General features: G+C 46.0%; 1 protein-coding gene across 19 annotated transcripts in view; it reads right to left on the reverse strand.

Moving 5' to 3' along the window:
- The window catches only part of CAMK2G (calcium/calmodulin dependent protein kinase II gamma), a 164907-nt gene that overhangs the window by 68434 nt on the left and 79551 nt on the right, over positions 1-16922 (reverse strand). For all 19 annotated transcript variants that reach the window (XM_079975217.1, XM_079975224.1, XM_079975222.1 and 16 more), the window contains exons 4-6: positions 10364-10418; positions 9265-9330; positions 6248-6320 (exon numbers count right to left, since the gene is read on the reverse strand). In XM_079975217.1, coding sequence (XP_079831343.1) covers positions 6248-6320; positions 9265-9330; positions 10364-10418 — 194 coding nt within the window. The remainder of the gene's footprint in view (positions 1-6247; positions 6321-9264; positions 9331-10363; positions 10419-16922) is intronic.

A 16922-nucleotide genomic window follows, 5' to 3' on the forward strand; every position in this document is an offset into this window, starting at 1 on the left:
CAAAGCTCACCTGTTTTTTGGCAAGCATTCCTGCTGAATACTCAAAAAATGCCAAGGTACCGTATTTTTCGCTCTAAAAGACACACCAGACCACAAGACACACCTAGTTTTTAGAGGAGGAAAACAAGAAAAAAAAATTCTGAATCTCAGAAGCCAGAACAGCAAGAGGGATCGCTACGCAGTGAAAGCAGCAATCCCTCTTGCTGTTCTGGCTTCTGGGATAGCTGTGCAGCCTGCATTCGCTCCATAAGATGCACACACATTTCCCCTTACTTTTAGGAGGGAAAAAGTGAGTCTTATAGAGCAAAAAATACGGTAATTTTCATGGCCCCCTGCAAGCCTCCTCCTCATAAACAAAATCTATGTGAATGAGGAGGAAATGGCAAGCAGTGAAGAAGGCTCACTGGACAAGCCTTCCTGAACCAGAAACAATGCCATCTCCTACCCTTGTTTTTCTAGACAGAGAAAACTACAAGCCCCACGATTCCTGCAAAAAAGAAATACTTGGGCAGCATGTTCAGAAGCATCATTTCAACCTCATGAGTTCAGAGCCTGCGCCCATAAAAAAATAGTTTAGCTTGGCTATTATCGAAACAAGTTGCTTGTTTTGCAGCTGTCTGTTGTCCTACAGACCATGTCTGTCTAATCTCTGCCTGGGAGAAGCCAGATCCCTCCCCCCCACCCCACCCCCGCTGATGATGATTGAAGACAGCAACACAAGAGTTAAAATTTTTGCTGTGTAAATTGCCATGCAGGATTTCTAAAGTCGAATAGGTGGTGTAATATCCTAAAAACAAATGAAACAAGGAAGCAAACAAGCAAACCACTGCATCTGATAAAAACTATGCTGTACTCTAAAGCCAGGAACAGGGAAATGCTGTTTGACTCCAACTCCCATCAGCCCCAGACAGCACAGAAGATAGTCAAGGATGATGGGAACTATAGTTCGATAATACCTGGAGTCCCAGAGATTTCTCAACCACGCTATAAGCATGTTGCAATGGGTGTGGGTGGGTGTCTACAAACAGAACAATGTTCTTTGACACCTTTTGAAGTTCTCTTTCGGATTGGAAGTTGTCACACCCAGACTTCATTGCATGTAACTGTCATGATTTATGCACTTGTTCTTTTCCGGAATCATGCCTTAACAGGAATCAGTCATGGAACCACATGCACCACCCCAAAGTCCCTGTCCTTCTGTGTGTTGAGCAGGAAGGTCCGACGGGGTCTTCCAAGCACGTTCAATGGAATGCACAAAGAAGCTTCCCCAAAATTGGTTACGCTTGCTTAGAAGGCTCGCCACGCTCAAGAACTCTAATAACACAGTGTTCCCCAAACACACCAAGGAGCCCCCTTCATAACTCCCCACGAAACGTTGGAGGAGCAGGGGTGGAGCATTTGGAAGTGGTGTGCAACATACTGATTGGACTGTAAGCAGAGACAAATACATCAACGCACAGCTCAACAACCCCCGTGAATTACCTAGTTTCTAGATCCCAACACTGATGCCATTCCAAGAGAAAGTTTTACTCGCTGGAGAGAAAGTGGTGGTATTATGCCCAATCAACGTAGTTTGTTCCTAGGTTTGGGCTCTCCGGCCTTTATATAAGCCTCTTCCCATTCCCACAATGACAGCAGAAAACAATATACAGTGGTGCCTCGCAAGATGAAAATAATCCGTTCCGCGAGTCTCTTCGTCTAGCGGTTTTTTTGTCTTGCGAAGCATCCCTATTAGCAGCTTAGCGGATTAGTGCTATTAGCGGCTTAGCGGCTATTAGCGGTTTAGCGGCTTAGAAAAAGGGGGGGGGGTGAAAGGGAAAAAACTCGCAAGACTCGCAAGACGTTTTCGTCTTGCGAAGCAAGCCCATAGGGAAATTCATCTTGCGAAGTGCCTCGAAAAACGGAAAACCCTTTCGTCTAGCGGGTTTTTCGTCTTGCGGGGCACCACTGTACTGTATTTTGTTAATCTAGCCACATGTACAAAATACTCATTGTAGCTCTTGGCTTTCTTGTAGTAAAAGATGGAACACTGGGGGGAGGAGGAGGAGGGGGGGAGTGGGAGGAGGAAGAGGCGTCCTGGCACAAGATACTCACTGTTCAGAGATTTTAATTTTCTATGAGAGCAGCAATATTAACACTTGTGGGGTCTTGTTAAAGGCGAGGAAAAAAGCATCTCAAAGTGATGTTCACTTCCATTTGAATCCATCTGCACCATTGGCTAATGCAGGATATACCCCCACTTTGCATGCACTTAAACATTATGCTGCAATAAACTACTCCCTAAAGCATTTCTTGCAGTAGTTTTATAACACTGCATGAGTGGTTTACCACATGACTCATGCAAATGGCTTTCCGGTAGTAAACATAAATTTGAAAGGTGCTTCAGTGATGGGACGCTACCAAAGGTCTGACAGGGCACTTATCTCCCTCCAAACTTTCATGGGGTGGGAGAGCCAATACGGGCAAGTTCTGGGCATTTCCTAATTTGCATCTAGTTTCCATGTGAGTGACTAACTGTGAATCCTTGCGCAGTGCCAATCTTAAGTATGGAACAAGCATTTCCATGCAAGAAACAGATTAACACCTTGGGCAGGATGGCCTTACAGTTGACTAGTGGCAGATTCGAATGGCTCCACATTCAGCCGAATTCCAGGCAGGGGTGCTTACATTCTTCACCGATGAAAAAGTACACATCAGGGCATATAAACTTAGCATGCAAAGTAGTGTCCCCACTTTACCACCCCTTGTTCCATCACTGCAGGCACTCTTCTCACAGCCCAACTCACTTCTGGTATCAGAGTTCAGCTAGAGAAAAGAGCTCAGGTGACAAGAGGCGACGAGGTAAGGCTAGGGAGAGGATTCCACTCTCTTAACCTGCATACCCCTGCATAATTTGGGGCTTGAGAAGGGGGCATGAAGTTCACGTGAAAATTAAACATCACAAACATCAGCCCCACCCCCCGCCTAGCCCCATTATGAATTGATTTTAGAATGCTGTGTTACTTTTATTGTTGTTAGGCGCTCTGAGCCCGGCTTCAGCTGGGGAGGGCGGGATATATATATATATATATATATATATATATATATATGTAATAATTATACATACACAGTCACTGCAGACACCAGATCAAGAACATGGCTGCTCCATCACATTTAGTTTGGTCTTATATTTTAAGCAAGTGGTAGATGTAGCAATAGTATGTATTAGTATTCACTATACTTAAATAAACACTTAAATACTAACACTTGAATATCGGTATTAAAGCAAGTGTCAGATTTAAGAATAGAATGTAGTTCCTTGATACAAATCCATGAATCATACACATTTTAATGTGTTCTTGCAATTCCCCACGTTGATAATGCTACACCTGTTTTCCTCTTTTGATTCCCAGCAAAGTAACTTATATCTGTGTTGTTTAGTTGCCTTTTCCTTAAGCTGGAAGTCCCACCCACCCACCCACCCGCTTCGCTCAAACCTTTTCCTTACCTAACAGATACTTATTAGGAAGATCAAAGATCACCCCTGTCTTGAACAAACTCAGATCTCCTGTGGTCAGTTTTCTAGCAAAAGTTCACAAAAAAAGCAGGCGAGAAGTTAACACTCTCTCACAAAGGACAGCCTTGCTGGAGGAGCATACAAATGTCTGAGGCAAAAGGAGAAAATCTTATTACCACTTCAAAGAACTTCCCAGACATTGCCCTGAACTCTTAATGGCCAAAGGCACAAAGAGATACTTTGATGAGGCAGGCCCCTGCACTGACTATAGGTCTTTTCAGAGAAAAGGGGTCAGAGCCTTTTTCTCATGATGGGAACTAATTTTCTTTTTTTCTGGTTTTGCAATAGACCTCAAAATATTTGCTGGCTCACAGCTAAAACCTGAAGGCTCCAGTATCTTAAAGCTTCATGCTAGCACAAAACTTCTCTGCTAAGTGAGTGTATACGCTATGAATGATGCCAATGAACACATAGTGCAGGCAAGAAATTGAAAGTGCCGTGGTTTTATAAAATAGCTGCTGAGGAAGACATAAGTCAAAACCTATTTTGGCAGCTTTCATTGGATCGCAGTCTGGCAAGCCAGCAGTTTTCAAACTTCTCACCTGCAGGGAACCTTGTCCACATTGATTTCTCTGCCAACAAACCTTTGATCACCTGCTGTGGAACTCCGAAACACAGCAGAGCTTTGGGGGGGCATGTTTAAGGACATGCTTACTGTTCATAGGGGATGCCAGCCAGGTTTGTTGGTCCAGGCTGTCACCCTGTGTGAACAGAGAGCCCGACAAACACACAAACCACTCCTTAGCTGCCATGTAAAACAGAGAGTAGGAATAAACGGACCGTTATCTCAGTGCTTAGATGTTAAGATGTGGGGTCCCTCAAAGTTATGTATTGAAACTTGTATTTTTTCCACTTGCCCATAAATGACCGAGTCTTGTGGGTTAGCAGTAAAGTGGCCAGGCTTGCTGATGACCCCAAACTATTCAGGTTGGTAAAAATAAAAGCGAAATTGTGAAAAGCTCCATAAGGGTATCTCCAATCGGAGTGAATGAGCAGTAAAAGGGCAAATGAGAGTCAATGAACACTAGTACAAAATGATGGCAAACTAAGGCAAAAAATCATAGCCTCAGAAATATATTGATGGGGACTGAGCTGAGGGAGGTGAGACTGAACAGGAAGGAGATCTTGCAAGCTCCCTCAGAAGGTGGTGGACTCTCCTTCCTTGGAGGTCTTTAAGCAGAGGCTGGATGGCCCTCTGTCATAGATGCTCTAGTTGAGATTCCTGCACTGCAATGAATGGACTAGTTGACCCTTGGGGTCCCTTCCAACTCTACAGTTCTTTGATTTGTGGTAGATAGCTCAGTTGAAATAAGATTGTGGATGATGGGACAATGAAGGTATTGACGACATGTGTGGCAGCTGTGGAAAAGGTGAATTTCATGGTAGGAAAGGGGTTGAAAACAAGTGAGTGAAGAAGTATGGTCCACTGCATCCTTGGTAGGGCAGGTATCATTAGATATCATTAGAGCTGAAAGCCAAAACTTGAGTAGAAGCAGAACTAGCTGTAAAAATGTCTATTGCCTTTACTGGCTGTAATTTTGCTGCTGCAATTCGCTCCTGGCAGGAGAGTGTGGACTTCGTCTATGCCATTCCATTTAAATGCAGGCAAAGAAGCCAGGAGCAATAGCAGATCCTTAGCCGATCATTAGCAAATGAAAGAGGAAAACAGGCTAACCCCTCTCCACTGAGAGCTAATGACTAGCAGTTTGAAAAGCCTTAGCTTCAGGAGCAAAAGACTAGACAGGGAGGTGGGGTTGGAATCCAGAGGCTACTGTGACTAAAGTCAGCAAGGCAGAGGACAATACAGAGTCTAAAGAGGTTGAAAACAAGGAAAACAACTACAGAACAAGCCTCAAAAAATGAGCACAAAAACATCAAAGGAGTGCTGAGGAGAGGAGCTAACGATGAGGCTAAACCATGGGTCGGCAAACTAAGGCCTGCAGGCCGGATCAGGCCCAATTGCCTTCTAAATCCGGCCCGCAGATGGTCCAGGAATCACCGCATGGATCGCCAACGTGCATGTTCTTTCCCTCTCCCTCTCTCTCACACGGCGGCGGCGGCGCCTCCTCCCTCCCTCCTCCTGGCTTCTTCCTGCCCTGCCTAGAGGAGGAAGGGGGCTGGGCTTTGTTGGTGCCAGCCCCTCTTCGGAACCCTTTCGCAGGCCGCTCATCGTCCAGCCTCCCACAAGGTCTGAGGGACAGTGGACTGGGCACCTGCTGAAAAAGTTTGAGGACCCCTGGGCTAAACACACAGATAAATTCAGTAAGAGGGAGAAGAAATAAGGAAAAAACCAGCCTGAAAGGATAACACCAAGAGTTTTAGGAGGAAGCGAATGCTTTCTGCAAGGCAACCAACTTTAGCACTGGGTTAAAGAACAGCAAAATGTGTGTGTACAACAGTCATATAACTAAGAGCATCTTCAGGGTACCTTATGCAGCATACCTCCATATTATGCAGCATACCTGTTCTGAATATTCTAAGTTTCTATAAAATGCAGAATTAGGTAGAGCACTGAGTGTTACAGGAGCAAAGGTATGAGTACCGTAGGTGATTGAGCAGCCCCAAAATAAAAATGTAATTCATGCTAGTTAGAAATAAGGCCCATCCTGTGTCGCTATCACAATCTCATTTCCATTCCTACCTACGGCAGCTTCAAAGCAACTCTGAATTTTCACCAAAAGAAAGGATTACCTTCAAGTCCCTGTGTACAATATCATGCTGATGGATATGATTGACACTCTCCAAAATCTGGTGAATGCAGTGGCTGCAGAAAAGAAAAAAAGCAAGAGTGTTATTCATTAATGTATTTATTGATTGATAATATCAAGGCTCCCAGGGCAGAAGCGTCAAGATTATATCATCACCGATAACTATGACCAAAAGGCAGTGGAACCAGGGAGCAGTAATATATAAATAATGCAATTAATAAATACAGGGCAGTTCTGGTGCAATCCTTTGCCGTAACTGTTACCTGTCTGTGCTTTACTGTGAAGATGGTGTAGATCGCAGTACTTTGCATTTCAGCTTGCTGCAGTGTGGAGTGCTTGGAAGCCCCACAAAGCTTTGACCGGTCCCTGGATTGTCCACAGGTACCCAAAAGAGAACACCACGCACCCCACAAAATATGAGTGGCAAGCCCTGGGCCAGCTTACAAACTGCACTTGCCTACATTTGGCAGGACTCCTCGAGGCTTTAATCAATCAGCAGCCTCCTCCATCAGTCTCAAGGCTGGGATCCCGCCAGCGTGGAAAGGTTTTAGTAGCGATAAATGCAACCACATTACAAAGATGATGTGTGTCTGCAGAGAGGAGCTGGACACCTTTTAAGTACAGAACCCACTCAGCGTGCATTTTCAGTTCCCTTGTTTCCCTCTTCAAGCTCCCTGCAAGCTCAATGAAAATCTGCTGCCTCTTGTTTCTCCCTCTTTTTGCAGAGAGAGGAGCAACATGTCATTTACACCTATCATGTCAGGACAACACTACACCCACATTGCCTGTGCATGAGGCAACACACACAGATTTCTGGGAATGCTCAACCAGATAGAGGTTTCCAAGCGCTTGGAAGGAAGCAGACACGGCAGCTGGTATGTAAGCGACTTACTGCAAGTAGCAAAGTCTCTTTGATGTACGGAGGAGTGTGTATTTTAACAGCTCCTGCAGCACACCATAGGAATCTGTTCCTAGGAAGTTACAGGTTTCAAACCACCCCTTGGCAATTTCACGTTGCAGGAGTCAGACCCATCTTGGTGCAAATCCCCTGAAAAGGGAGCAACAGCAGTGCCTGGGGTGGGGGGGAGAGGGGGAAAGTGCGTGTGCTTTCAGAATGTGCTTTAAGTGTTGAGGACACAGGCTTGCTCTAGCAAAGAACAAGGCTGTGCAAGGTATGGCTTCCCCCACCCAGTAAAAGGGGCTTGCAATGTAAACCACTCTGGCAGGCCCTGTGACTCTATCTTCTCAATCCCCGAAAAGGGGGGGGGGGTTGGGGGATCTGTAGAACTAGGACAGAGCCAAATTCACAGCAAGAGACTTTCTGGCCAAAAATGGCAAAAGCGCAATGAGTCTCTGGGAAGGTCAGATTGGCACAAACTCCGCTCTCACTTGCTAGCTCTCTCCAGCCGGCTTTGGAATGCAGCTCAAAGCAGCAAGGGGACAACGACTTAAGCAAAGAAGCGCTAGACCTCTTCAAGCTGGAGGGGGAATCCAGGGTAGTAGGAGATAAGCTGGGAATATGACCACCCAGAGACATTTACACGGGCGAGACGACCCCCCCCCCGCTTTGCTTAAGTGGCACTGTTCTCCTTCTGCAGCCAAAAAACAAAGTGGGGCTGGCAAGTGTGGCGTTAATAACAGTATTTCCCATGAATTGCTTCTAAAGCAACATTTCAGGCTGGGATAGATTGCATTTATTGGAGGAGGAGGAGGAATCCTTGCCTTGCTTTGCTGCCAGCTTCCTTCAACCATTAAAGACTTCCATACAACAAAGATGCACCCAAATCTCCTCTCACTTGCAAACATCTAGCTGAACGTATCCACAGCCTTCCCTACCTACCACCATAAAGACTAGAAACTGCTTTTTGATTATTGCAATGAGAGCACCGGTTTCCTGACGTTTCCACTGCATGTGGTTCGACTTGCTTACTTGATCAAAGTTGAAGAGGACCAGGTAATGTGGAGCTAATTGCTCTGCTGGCACTAGTGTGCATCTCTTCAGTTGCAGCCTATTATGATCATGACTGCACAGACTGTTCTGCTGGGGGAGGCGCCGTAGACTATCCTGCCTTGCGACGCAGAGTCAGGCAGATGGCCTTTTGATTCTTTTCAACTGAGATTTAGGAAGGTTTCAGCAGCCTGGCAACGCTTTCCAAATACACTTCCTAACCGTAGGTGTCGGTAAACCCATGGGCCCAGGTGATGTGGAAATACTGTGTTATGCAAAGATGAGCTGAACTGCAAGGCTAAGCACATTTTTGCTATTTTAGGTGCCTTGTAGACTGCTCTCATATTGGCTTTATGCAGGCAACTGAAAACCCTGCCAAAGTTGTGCCTAAAATGTAGGTACAGGGAAAGAAATGCAACAGCTATAGCAGTACTACCCCACCCTCCTAAAAATGCTGCAGCATAGGTGTATGGTTTAAGGAAGTGGGTGGCACTGCGGTCTAAATCACTGAGCCTCTTGGGCTTGCCGATCGGTAGGTTGGCGGTTCGAATCCGTGTGATGGGGTGAGCTCCCGTTTATCTGTCCCAGCTCCTGCCAACCTAGCAATTCGAAAGCACATAGAAGTGCAAGCAGATAAATAGGTACGGCTGCGGCATTGTGTTTCCATGCGCTCTGGCACTCATCACGGTGTTCCGTACACCAGAAGCTGTTTAGTCATGTTGGCCACATGACCCGGAAAGCTGTCTGCGGACAAACGCCGGCCTGAAGCAAGAAGAGCACCGCACCCCACTATTGTCTTTGGCTGGACTTAACCGTCCAGGGGTCCTTTACCTTTTTTTATGAGACAGTAGTTGGAAGTCCAAACATTAAATACATCCATGTGTTTTCCCACTCTCAGGGGAACAGGTACCAAACAGAATATAGGACTAACAGGGTATGGAATGGGAGAAAACTTTGCACCGTACACAGTACAGACTCCACAAACAGTGCTGGGAGAATTCAGTTTGCCCAACCCAAATCAGGATGCATACTAGGTGACAAGCTCTTCTTACCTGGCATCCGCTTCACTGTAATATTCCCTAGCAACAATGTCTTCAAAAAGCTCTCCACCAGTGACCCTAGGAAGAGATATAAATTCATGAGGATAAAAGTACCCACTTTTCATTTGGAGGCTGTTAGAATTCACACTTCCTGCTCAAAGCAGATGGGATTCCTCCATCAGACTTTCCTAAATACTCTTCAGAAGAATTCAGAGCAATCCAGAAACTATAAAAACTTGCTGCTCGGTGGGCATATGCACAGATTAAAGCCAAGCTATTATTTTAGCTTGATTTACAGTGCCTATTATGCCTTCTGGTTGTACACAAGATGAAAAGATTGAAAACGTTGTCCAGGTCTGGAAAGCCACCTAAAACATTGCTTTGCTGAATGTCCAGCATCATATTGGAATTGCAAACGTACTTCACCAACTCAGACAAGCCTATCCCCAAATGGTGGATTGAATAAACTTCTTCAGCACACGCACAAGCAATCCTTGTTTGTGTTTTTAGACCAGAGTTACCCAAACCTGGGTCTCCAACTGTTTTATGACTACAACTCCCATCATCCCTAGCTAGCAGGACCAGTGGCCATGGTTGATGGGAACTGTAGTCCAAAAACAGCTGGAGACCCAAGTTTGGGAAACCCTGTTTTAGACTTATCAACTCCTGACCAAAAAATGGTTCCAAGTACAAGGAAGTACTGGGTCAGGTTTATTTTGTCAACGGCAGAGACAAATGTGATATCCCTGCTGTTGGCAAGAGCCTATTGCTCTGGTTATTTTTTGCTTTTATTAGAAAACTTTAAGGTCCAAAAGGATATATCATTGCCAGTATAGGGTGGAAGGTCTAATGACATGGTAGTGGAACTTGGGGTCTCTGCGCAGTAAAATACACAGTGTAGTATTGTGTGCAAAAATCACACATAATTTGGGTTTAAAAAACAACAACCCCACACACCCTTGAATCTATCAATTGCTGTAGCAATGTCTGGAGGAACAGAAAGGGAGGAGAAAATAGAACACCTGGATATATATTTTATTTAGAAACTCCTTCTACAGCCCACACATTTTTGTCAGTGATGATGGATCAAAGTTAAACAGAAAGCACTTACAGATCAAAGACGAGGTAGTGGAAGCCTTCTTCCGAAATGCTCTCATGGAGCCGCACTGCAAACAACAAAAAGAGACAGAACAAACTCAGCAGGAAACTGAGGAACAGAGGAAGTGAAGCAAAGTGTATTGACCTGGACCAAACCGGTGAGAACCGCCCACCACAGTGTTCCCTTCATGAAACCACACAACTGGGTTGTGGATATCTTTACATTCCCATTTGGTGTTGCTGCAGTGAGTTGTTATTCACTAATAAGCAAGTACCAACAAACATTTATATAGTGCTTTAGAGTATTCAGAAGTGCACATGTGCTCTCAGTATTCTGTAAGACAACGTAGTAAGAAAGGCAAGTTTCATCTCCATTTTGCAAATAGGAAACTGAAGCGCTCTCTCTCTCTTTTCTCTTTTTTCGAAGCCTGATCCAATCAGGGCTTTGCCAGTGGGGGGAAAGGGGGTTTCCCCAATTTAAATTGCCATGCCGCAAAGCTGGTATGAGACTTGTATGTTTTGCCCCGTGCACAATTAGCAGCTTCCACAGGCCAATTTAGATCAAGGAAACCACGCTGCGGTAAAATCATCATTAACGGAGCTCTGGTCCAAACCTGCCAAGCAGGCCTTGCTGCAGTGACACTACGAGGAAGCAGCATTCCACCGAGGGGGTGATCCTTATGTCAGATTCCCCAAAGGCCACACATGAGACATAAAGTCAAGGTGAACGTGAACATGGGCACAGATGCAAAGCGAACTAGTGCCACAGCACAGATCGAGAGGAGACACCCGACGAATGCAGCCGTCAGCAATTCCGCAAGTAAAGGAGGAGGAAGAAAAGAAAACCTGAAATGGAAAAGTCAGGGCAAGGATTAGCATTTCTGCTACTGCTGCTGCTGCTGCTGTAAACTGCTGAGGCAGAAGGAAAGAGTTTCATTGGGCATTCAAGGAGTCACCAGTTTCTGACAGCCCAAGGCAATGTGAAACAAGGACACTTGCAAGTCAAAAGGTTAAGATGGGGCAGAGAACCTAGGTGGGGCAGCGGATGAGTGGCATGCAAAGGCGCACAGCAGAGAGGCATGGGGTAAAAAGCAGAATGGTGGCTTTGTGGTCGCCGCTAGAATGGAATATTCAACAAGTAGGTCATCTGGACAATGTACAGCGGAAGAGCAACTTAATTGAAAACAAAAGCAGCATCTTCTCTCTGTGAAATTGCACTCCTTTCACTTAATTGCCTATTGAGCTCCAGCTCTTCTCGAACTGGAACAGCCCCAGTATTGATTGGCTGCAGCAAACCAAACAGAAAGGAAGAAAGAAATGGAAAAGGGAAGGAAGGAAGGAACAAAACCTCACTCTGTGTGTGTCTGTGTGTGTAGATGAAAAGGGAAATGTTCTCTATACAGACAGCATAGGATGACGAAGAGGAAGAGGAGCTGCTCCTAATGGTGTTTGCTGGCTTGGTCCCCCTTTATGGGCAGACCCACCTCTGGATTTGTGCTTCCTCCTTTTGTGTTTATTGCCCTGGAAGTGGGCACTGCAGCAGGAGAGGCTAGCAGACTCAGGTGGAATAGACCCTTGGACCTCTCTTGACACCAGCCCCTTAACCCACTGTTAAGAATTTTGGAAATTCCTCTTCCCCAGGGAAATCTGCAATGGGAGAAGGGGAGAAAGCTGCATTCAGCATAACCTACAAGATCATTTCTGCTACTCATAACACTGCAAAGGGCTATCCAGCTATCTAAGCAGTCTGTGGTATGGCAGAAGTTGGATTAAAAAAGCTTGCCTCCTTGCCAGCAAGTGGGGCACAGCCTCTCCTGAATAGGCTTGAACCTCAGATTGCTTCAGCAAACACCTATGTCTGCCAGCGTCTTGACAAGCTACAAGAGACTATGCCTCCTGTGCAGCGGACTATTGAAAAGGTGGCATTGGGTGCCAAAGACCTGGTCCTAGGTGCCGAGGAGTCTGTTTGCGCAAGAGTCTCTAAAGCAAAGGGTACAATGTCAGGTTTAGTAGGTGTGGCCAAAGGAGCTGCCCAGGACAGCATTTTCTGTGTTGCACCCCCAGGAATTTGGCACCAAAACCATACTTGGGGTTTGATTCTGGCCTTCCTTGCCCTGAATCACCATCTTCCAACACGGCAGTGTTCCTCAGTCTGTGACCCTGGGATGGTGAGAAGTTCCTGTGGCTGTCCACCATAGAGGTCATGCTATGCTCAGCTGACCCTGGAGGAGGTGGGGCTAAGGGGAAACAGGTGCCATATAATTAGACATGCCAATGAAGTCATAATCCTTGGAAGTGCCAGGAGTTTCCCCTGCTGCTAGCTGTGCAAGGGGAGGCCACACAGGCAATGCAGACCCACCTGAGCACTCCTGCACCTACTTGTGAGGAGGCACAGCCATGGCGACCATGCTGCTGTTGCCCAACCCTCTCCGTGGACCCCAAGGGGTTGGGCCCTCCTCCTTCCGTTCTGGGAACAAAGGAGGTGGGGTGCAAACCAAAAAAGACTGTAGGGACAAAGAAGAAACAGGAAAAGAACGAAATGGAGCCGGGGTTGGGGTTGGGGTTGGGGGAGAGGCTTGGAGGAACAAAAGACAGGAGGAAAGAAGACAGAAAGGGAAAACAGAACAAACACACAAAGTAGCAGGCAATTTGGCTATGCACTTATGGAGCCACACCCTACTGAGTCCAGCATTAGCCAAAGAGAGGTGCCATCCGAAGGTAAAGGAATGCCCTTCAAAAGGCTGTGGAAAAAGAAAAGTGACGATGTCCTCCTTTCCGAGTCCATTTCTTTAAAAGCACGTACCATAGCGAAATGGCAATGAGCGTTGTGATCCCAGAAGTCCTGGTTCGAATCCCATCCCATCTAGGAATTCACTGCGTGCCCTTAAAGCAGGCAAACCAGGATCTCACCCTTCTGGCTGTGTGCATTAATGGTAACACCACTATAACCGACCTTGCAGAACTGTCACAACGTTGGCTGAGAATGTGTGTGAAGTTCTCCTGGACACCGCTGTCTAAATGACTGTTTACCGCTATTTCTTCTTGGCATACTGCACGGAACACAGCATTAGCCTAAGTGGATTTCTGTGCTTTGGACTTTCCTCAGGTTGCATTAATGCTCCTCCTCTCTGTGTGTTTTACAGTAGGCACACCTGCCCTGTATCTTCTCTCTTCAGAAAGACAATGTTAGATAAAAACCCAAGGGATTAGACCAGTACCAGGAGGTTCTGTTGCTAATGGACATTTGCCTAGAAGTGATTAGTCAGCTCATTGTTATTTAATTAACAGGCTACATCCTGGATAGTTGACTCTTAAGCTGCCCTTCTTTTGCAATATTCTTTGCGTGGCGAGTTCCCGCCCCCCACCTGGATAAATAAAGACACGAGACACCATAATTTAAGGTTAATTGGGCGAATTAGGCCACAACTTTATTGAATTCAGGAATGAGAGGCATTGGCTTAGGCATTGGTCCTATTGACTATCCGGCTCCAGCCCATTTGCTGGAGACACAGGAAGGGTTAACACTTTATCGGGGAAGTCTCCTGCCGAGGCACGTCGACTAGGAGCTCCCCCGGTCACCACTCTGGGGCGTGCCTTTGGCCCACACCTCCATAGGCTTCGGACAGGCCCACGCCCCCCAGAGTCCTTTAACGGACCACCCTTCGCTCACTGGGAGGAGGTGATGGCGTTCCTCCCCCCCCCACATCCTCTTAACCCCTTCTTACCAATGCCTACCGCCAATGCCGAAAAGTTGTGACGAGTTGCTACGAGGTAGGCGAAAAACCAAAAGGCTACAAATTGCCAATTGGGAAAAATTCCTACCATGCCCCTTGCGGCGACAGACCGAAGTCCATAGCAAAGTCAAAGACCTACCTAAAGCCTACCTAAAGGGAGGGAGGGTGGGGAAACGTGAGGGCTAGCCGGCGAAAAGAGGGCGAGCCCCCTCTGCGCCGGCCCTAAATAGGGCAGGCCACACCCCCCCCAAGCCAGCCGATTGGCTGGCTGGGGAGGCAGACCCGGCCGGGATTCCCCTGTTCTCGCGGGGGCTGAAACCAGCCCCCGCTCACGTGGGGGTGTGCGTGAAGCCCGCAACCCCACCTCCTGGGCAGGCTGGAAGTGGCTCTGTCATAAAAGTGGTCGGTCGCATTTTCTTTAAATCATTTACAGATGGAAATGCCGTGTTCTGTGTCTTCCCATGAGCCTCCTTGATTCTGGTACCTTATATTTTCAAAGTTCCCCACTGAGATTCTCAACAAAAGAACTGTCCATCCCTCCTGTGTGGTTAGGAGAGGTGGACTCGTAATCTGGTGAACCAGGTTCGCTTCCCCGCTCCTCCACATGCAGCTACGGGGTGACCTTGGGCTAGTCACACTTCTCTGAAGTCTCTCAGCCTCACTCACCCCACAGAGTGTCTGTTGTGAGGGAGGAAGGGAAAGGAGATTGTTAGCCGCTTTGAGACTCCTTTGGGTAGTGATAAAGTGGGATATCAAATCAAAACTCTTCTACTGTTCAGATAGGAAGCGCCATCAACTTCCCATTGAATTTATATAAAACCACCTATGGAAGGTGGACAATCGCAAGTGAAACTTGCTTCCCCAATTAACAATTACCACGTTAACAATAATGACATTTTAAAAACTCTTTACAACCAGGGCTTCCTTGCTAAATAAAACTGTATTCAACTCCATTTACACTGTTCATATGTAAGCCTGGTTATAGACCACAGTTAAGGAAATCAGCTGGATGTTCAGTCCAAGCAGTCCTCACTTTGTTCCTCCTTTCCTACAATAGGAAAACAAACTATGGAGCGGCTGGCTTAGCATTATGTGCAAACAAGCATGCATGGTTGATTGGTTTCTAAACAAAAGCATGGACAAAAACTTGGGGCCCCGTTCATGGTTTGTTTGGAGAGAAACAAACCATGAGTGTTGGCTCACATATGACGCTAAGATAGCTGCTGCATGGTTTGTTCCTTGCTCTAAGAAAGGAAGAGTAAAAAGCAGGGACTGCTCAACTAGCTGCTTACAGAATTGTGTAGCTCGTGCACCCACTAATTTCCCCAACAATTTAGCTAAATTTAATATAAACAAGGCCACTGGAAAGAGCTTCAAAAGCACAGCTCGAAAAGTGAGTGAATGGGCAACAGCAGGGCAAAATATAAATTCAGCGTGAATGGGTGTAAAGTGATGTACATTCACGTATGCAATGGAGATCTGAACTGGCTACGCCTATCGAGGAAGAAGATACTTGGGTTCTGGTGGATAGCTCAATGAAAACCAGGGATTTTTTTTCAGTCGGTACTCTCCAGAACTCAGTTCCAGCACCTCTCAGGTGGGCGTCATTGCTATTGTAAGACAACAAGGGAGGTGTTCATTGTGAGTTCTGCCACCTTTTTTTCTTTAAAATAAAATTTAAAAATAGCACTGATGAAAGCCAGCAGCTTTGAAACAAGCAAATTCCAAACTCTGAAAATAAAACTGCCAATATCATAATGCCTTTATATAATCTATGGAGCAGTTAGATTTGGAATACAGTGAACAGTTCTGTTTGCTCACATCTCAGAATGGATAGGATAGAGAGCTGGAAAAGGTAAAGAAAAGAGCCACCAAAAATAAGATAGAGGCTGAAGCACCTTTGCTACAAGGAAATGTTGAAGTATTTTTTCAAAGATTCAAAGAGGCAATTTGGGGTGCGGCGGGTTGGGGGTGTTGGTAAGGACGGCAGAAGCAGACAGAATTACTGTGCGGAGAGAGATAATGATTTTGCTCCCCCATCACAGTCCTAATACTCAGGGTCAACTAATTAAATGGCTTGGCAGAAGATACAGAACAGACAAGACATCCATCCTTCTTCACAACCTGTGAATAGATTATTAATCTGTTGTTATCATATTTTATTTTAACTGCAGTGTGTTGTTTTGGGTTATTTGTAAGCAGAAAATGCCGACGGTACTAATGAATAATTAGTAAAATAAATCTATGCCTAATACATTGGTTATCCTCCAGTTCGAATTAAGCCTGCTGGCCTCCTTTCATCTTTTTTCTTTAAAACACACACACACACACCAACACACAAACCACCACAAAAACTCTGCCACCCACCATCGCCTCCTCATTTTCAATCAGATACAGTGCTCTCTTCCACCCGCACAACCCAAAACCTTGAGGTTCACAAAGCCTCTCTCTCTCTCTCTCTCTCTCTCTCTCTCTCTCTCTCTCACACACACACACAGAGAGAGAGAGAGAGAGAGAGAGAGACAGAGAGAGGAGGAGGAGGAGGAGGAGGAGGAGGAGGAGGAGGAGGAGGAGGAGGAAGAAGAAGAAGAAGAAGAAGAAGAAGAAGAAGAAGAAGAAGAAGAAGAAGAAGAAGAAATGGGCAGATTTCAATACTGTAGGAATCTCTCTGTGACATTTAGGCTGCTTAGGTGAAACAAATGCTGATGCAAACAGACAAGGCAGCATTGAAATGGGGATCTCAATTTCTTGCCCAGTAACTCCAACATTCTTTCTTTCTTTCTTTCTTTCTTTCTTTCTTTCTTTCTTTCTTTCTTTCCCCATGTCATGTAGTCTCCA

This window comes from Podarcis cretensis, assembly GCF_951804945.1.
Source record: "Podarcis cretensis genome assembly, chromosome: 5".
NCBI lineage: Eukaryota > Metazoa > Chordata > Lepidosauria > Squamata > Lacertidae > Podarcis > Podarcis cretensis.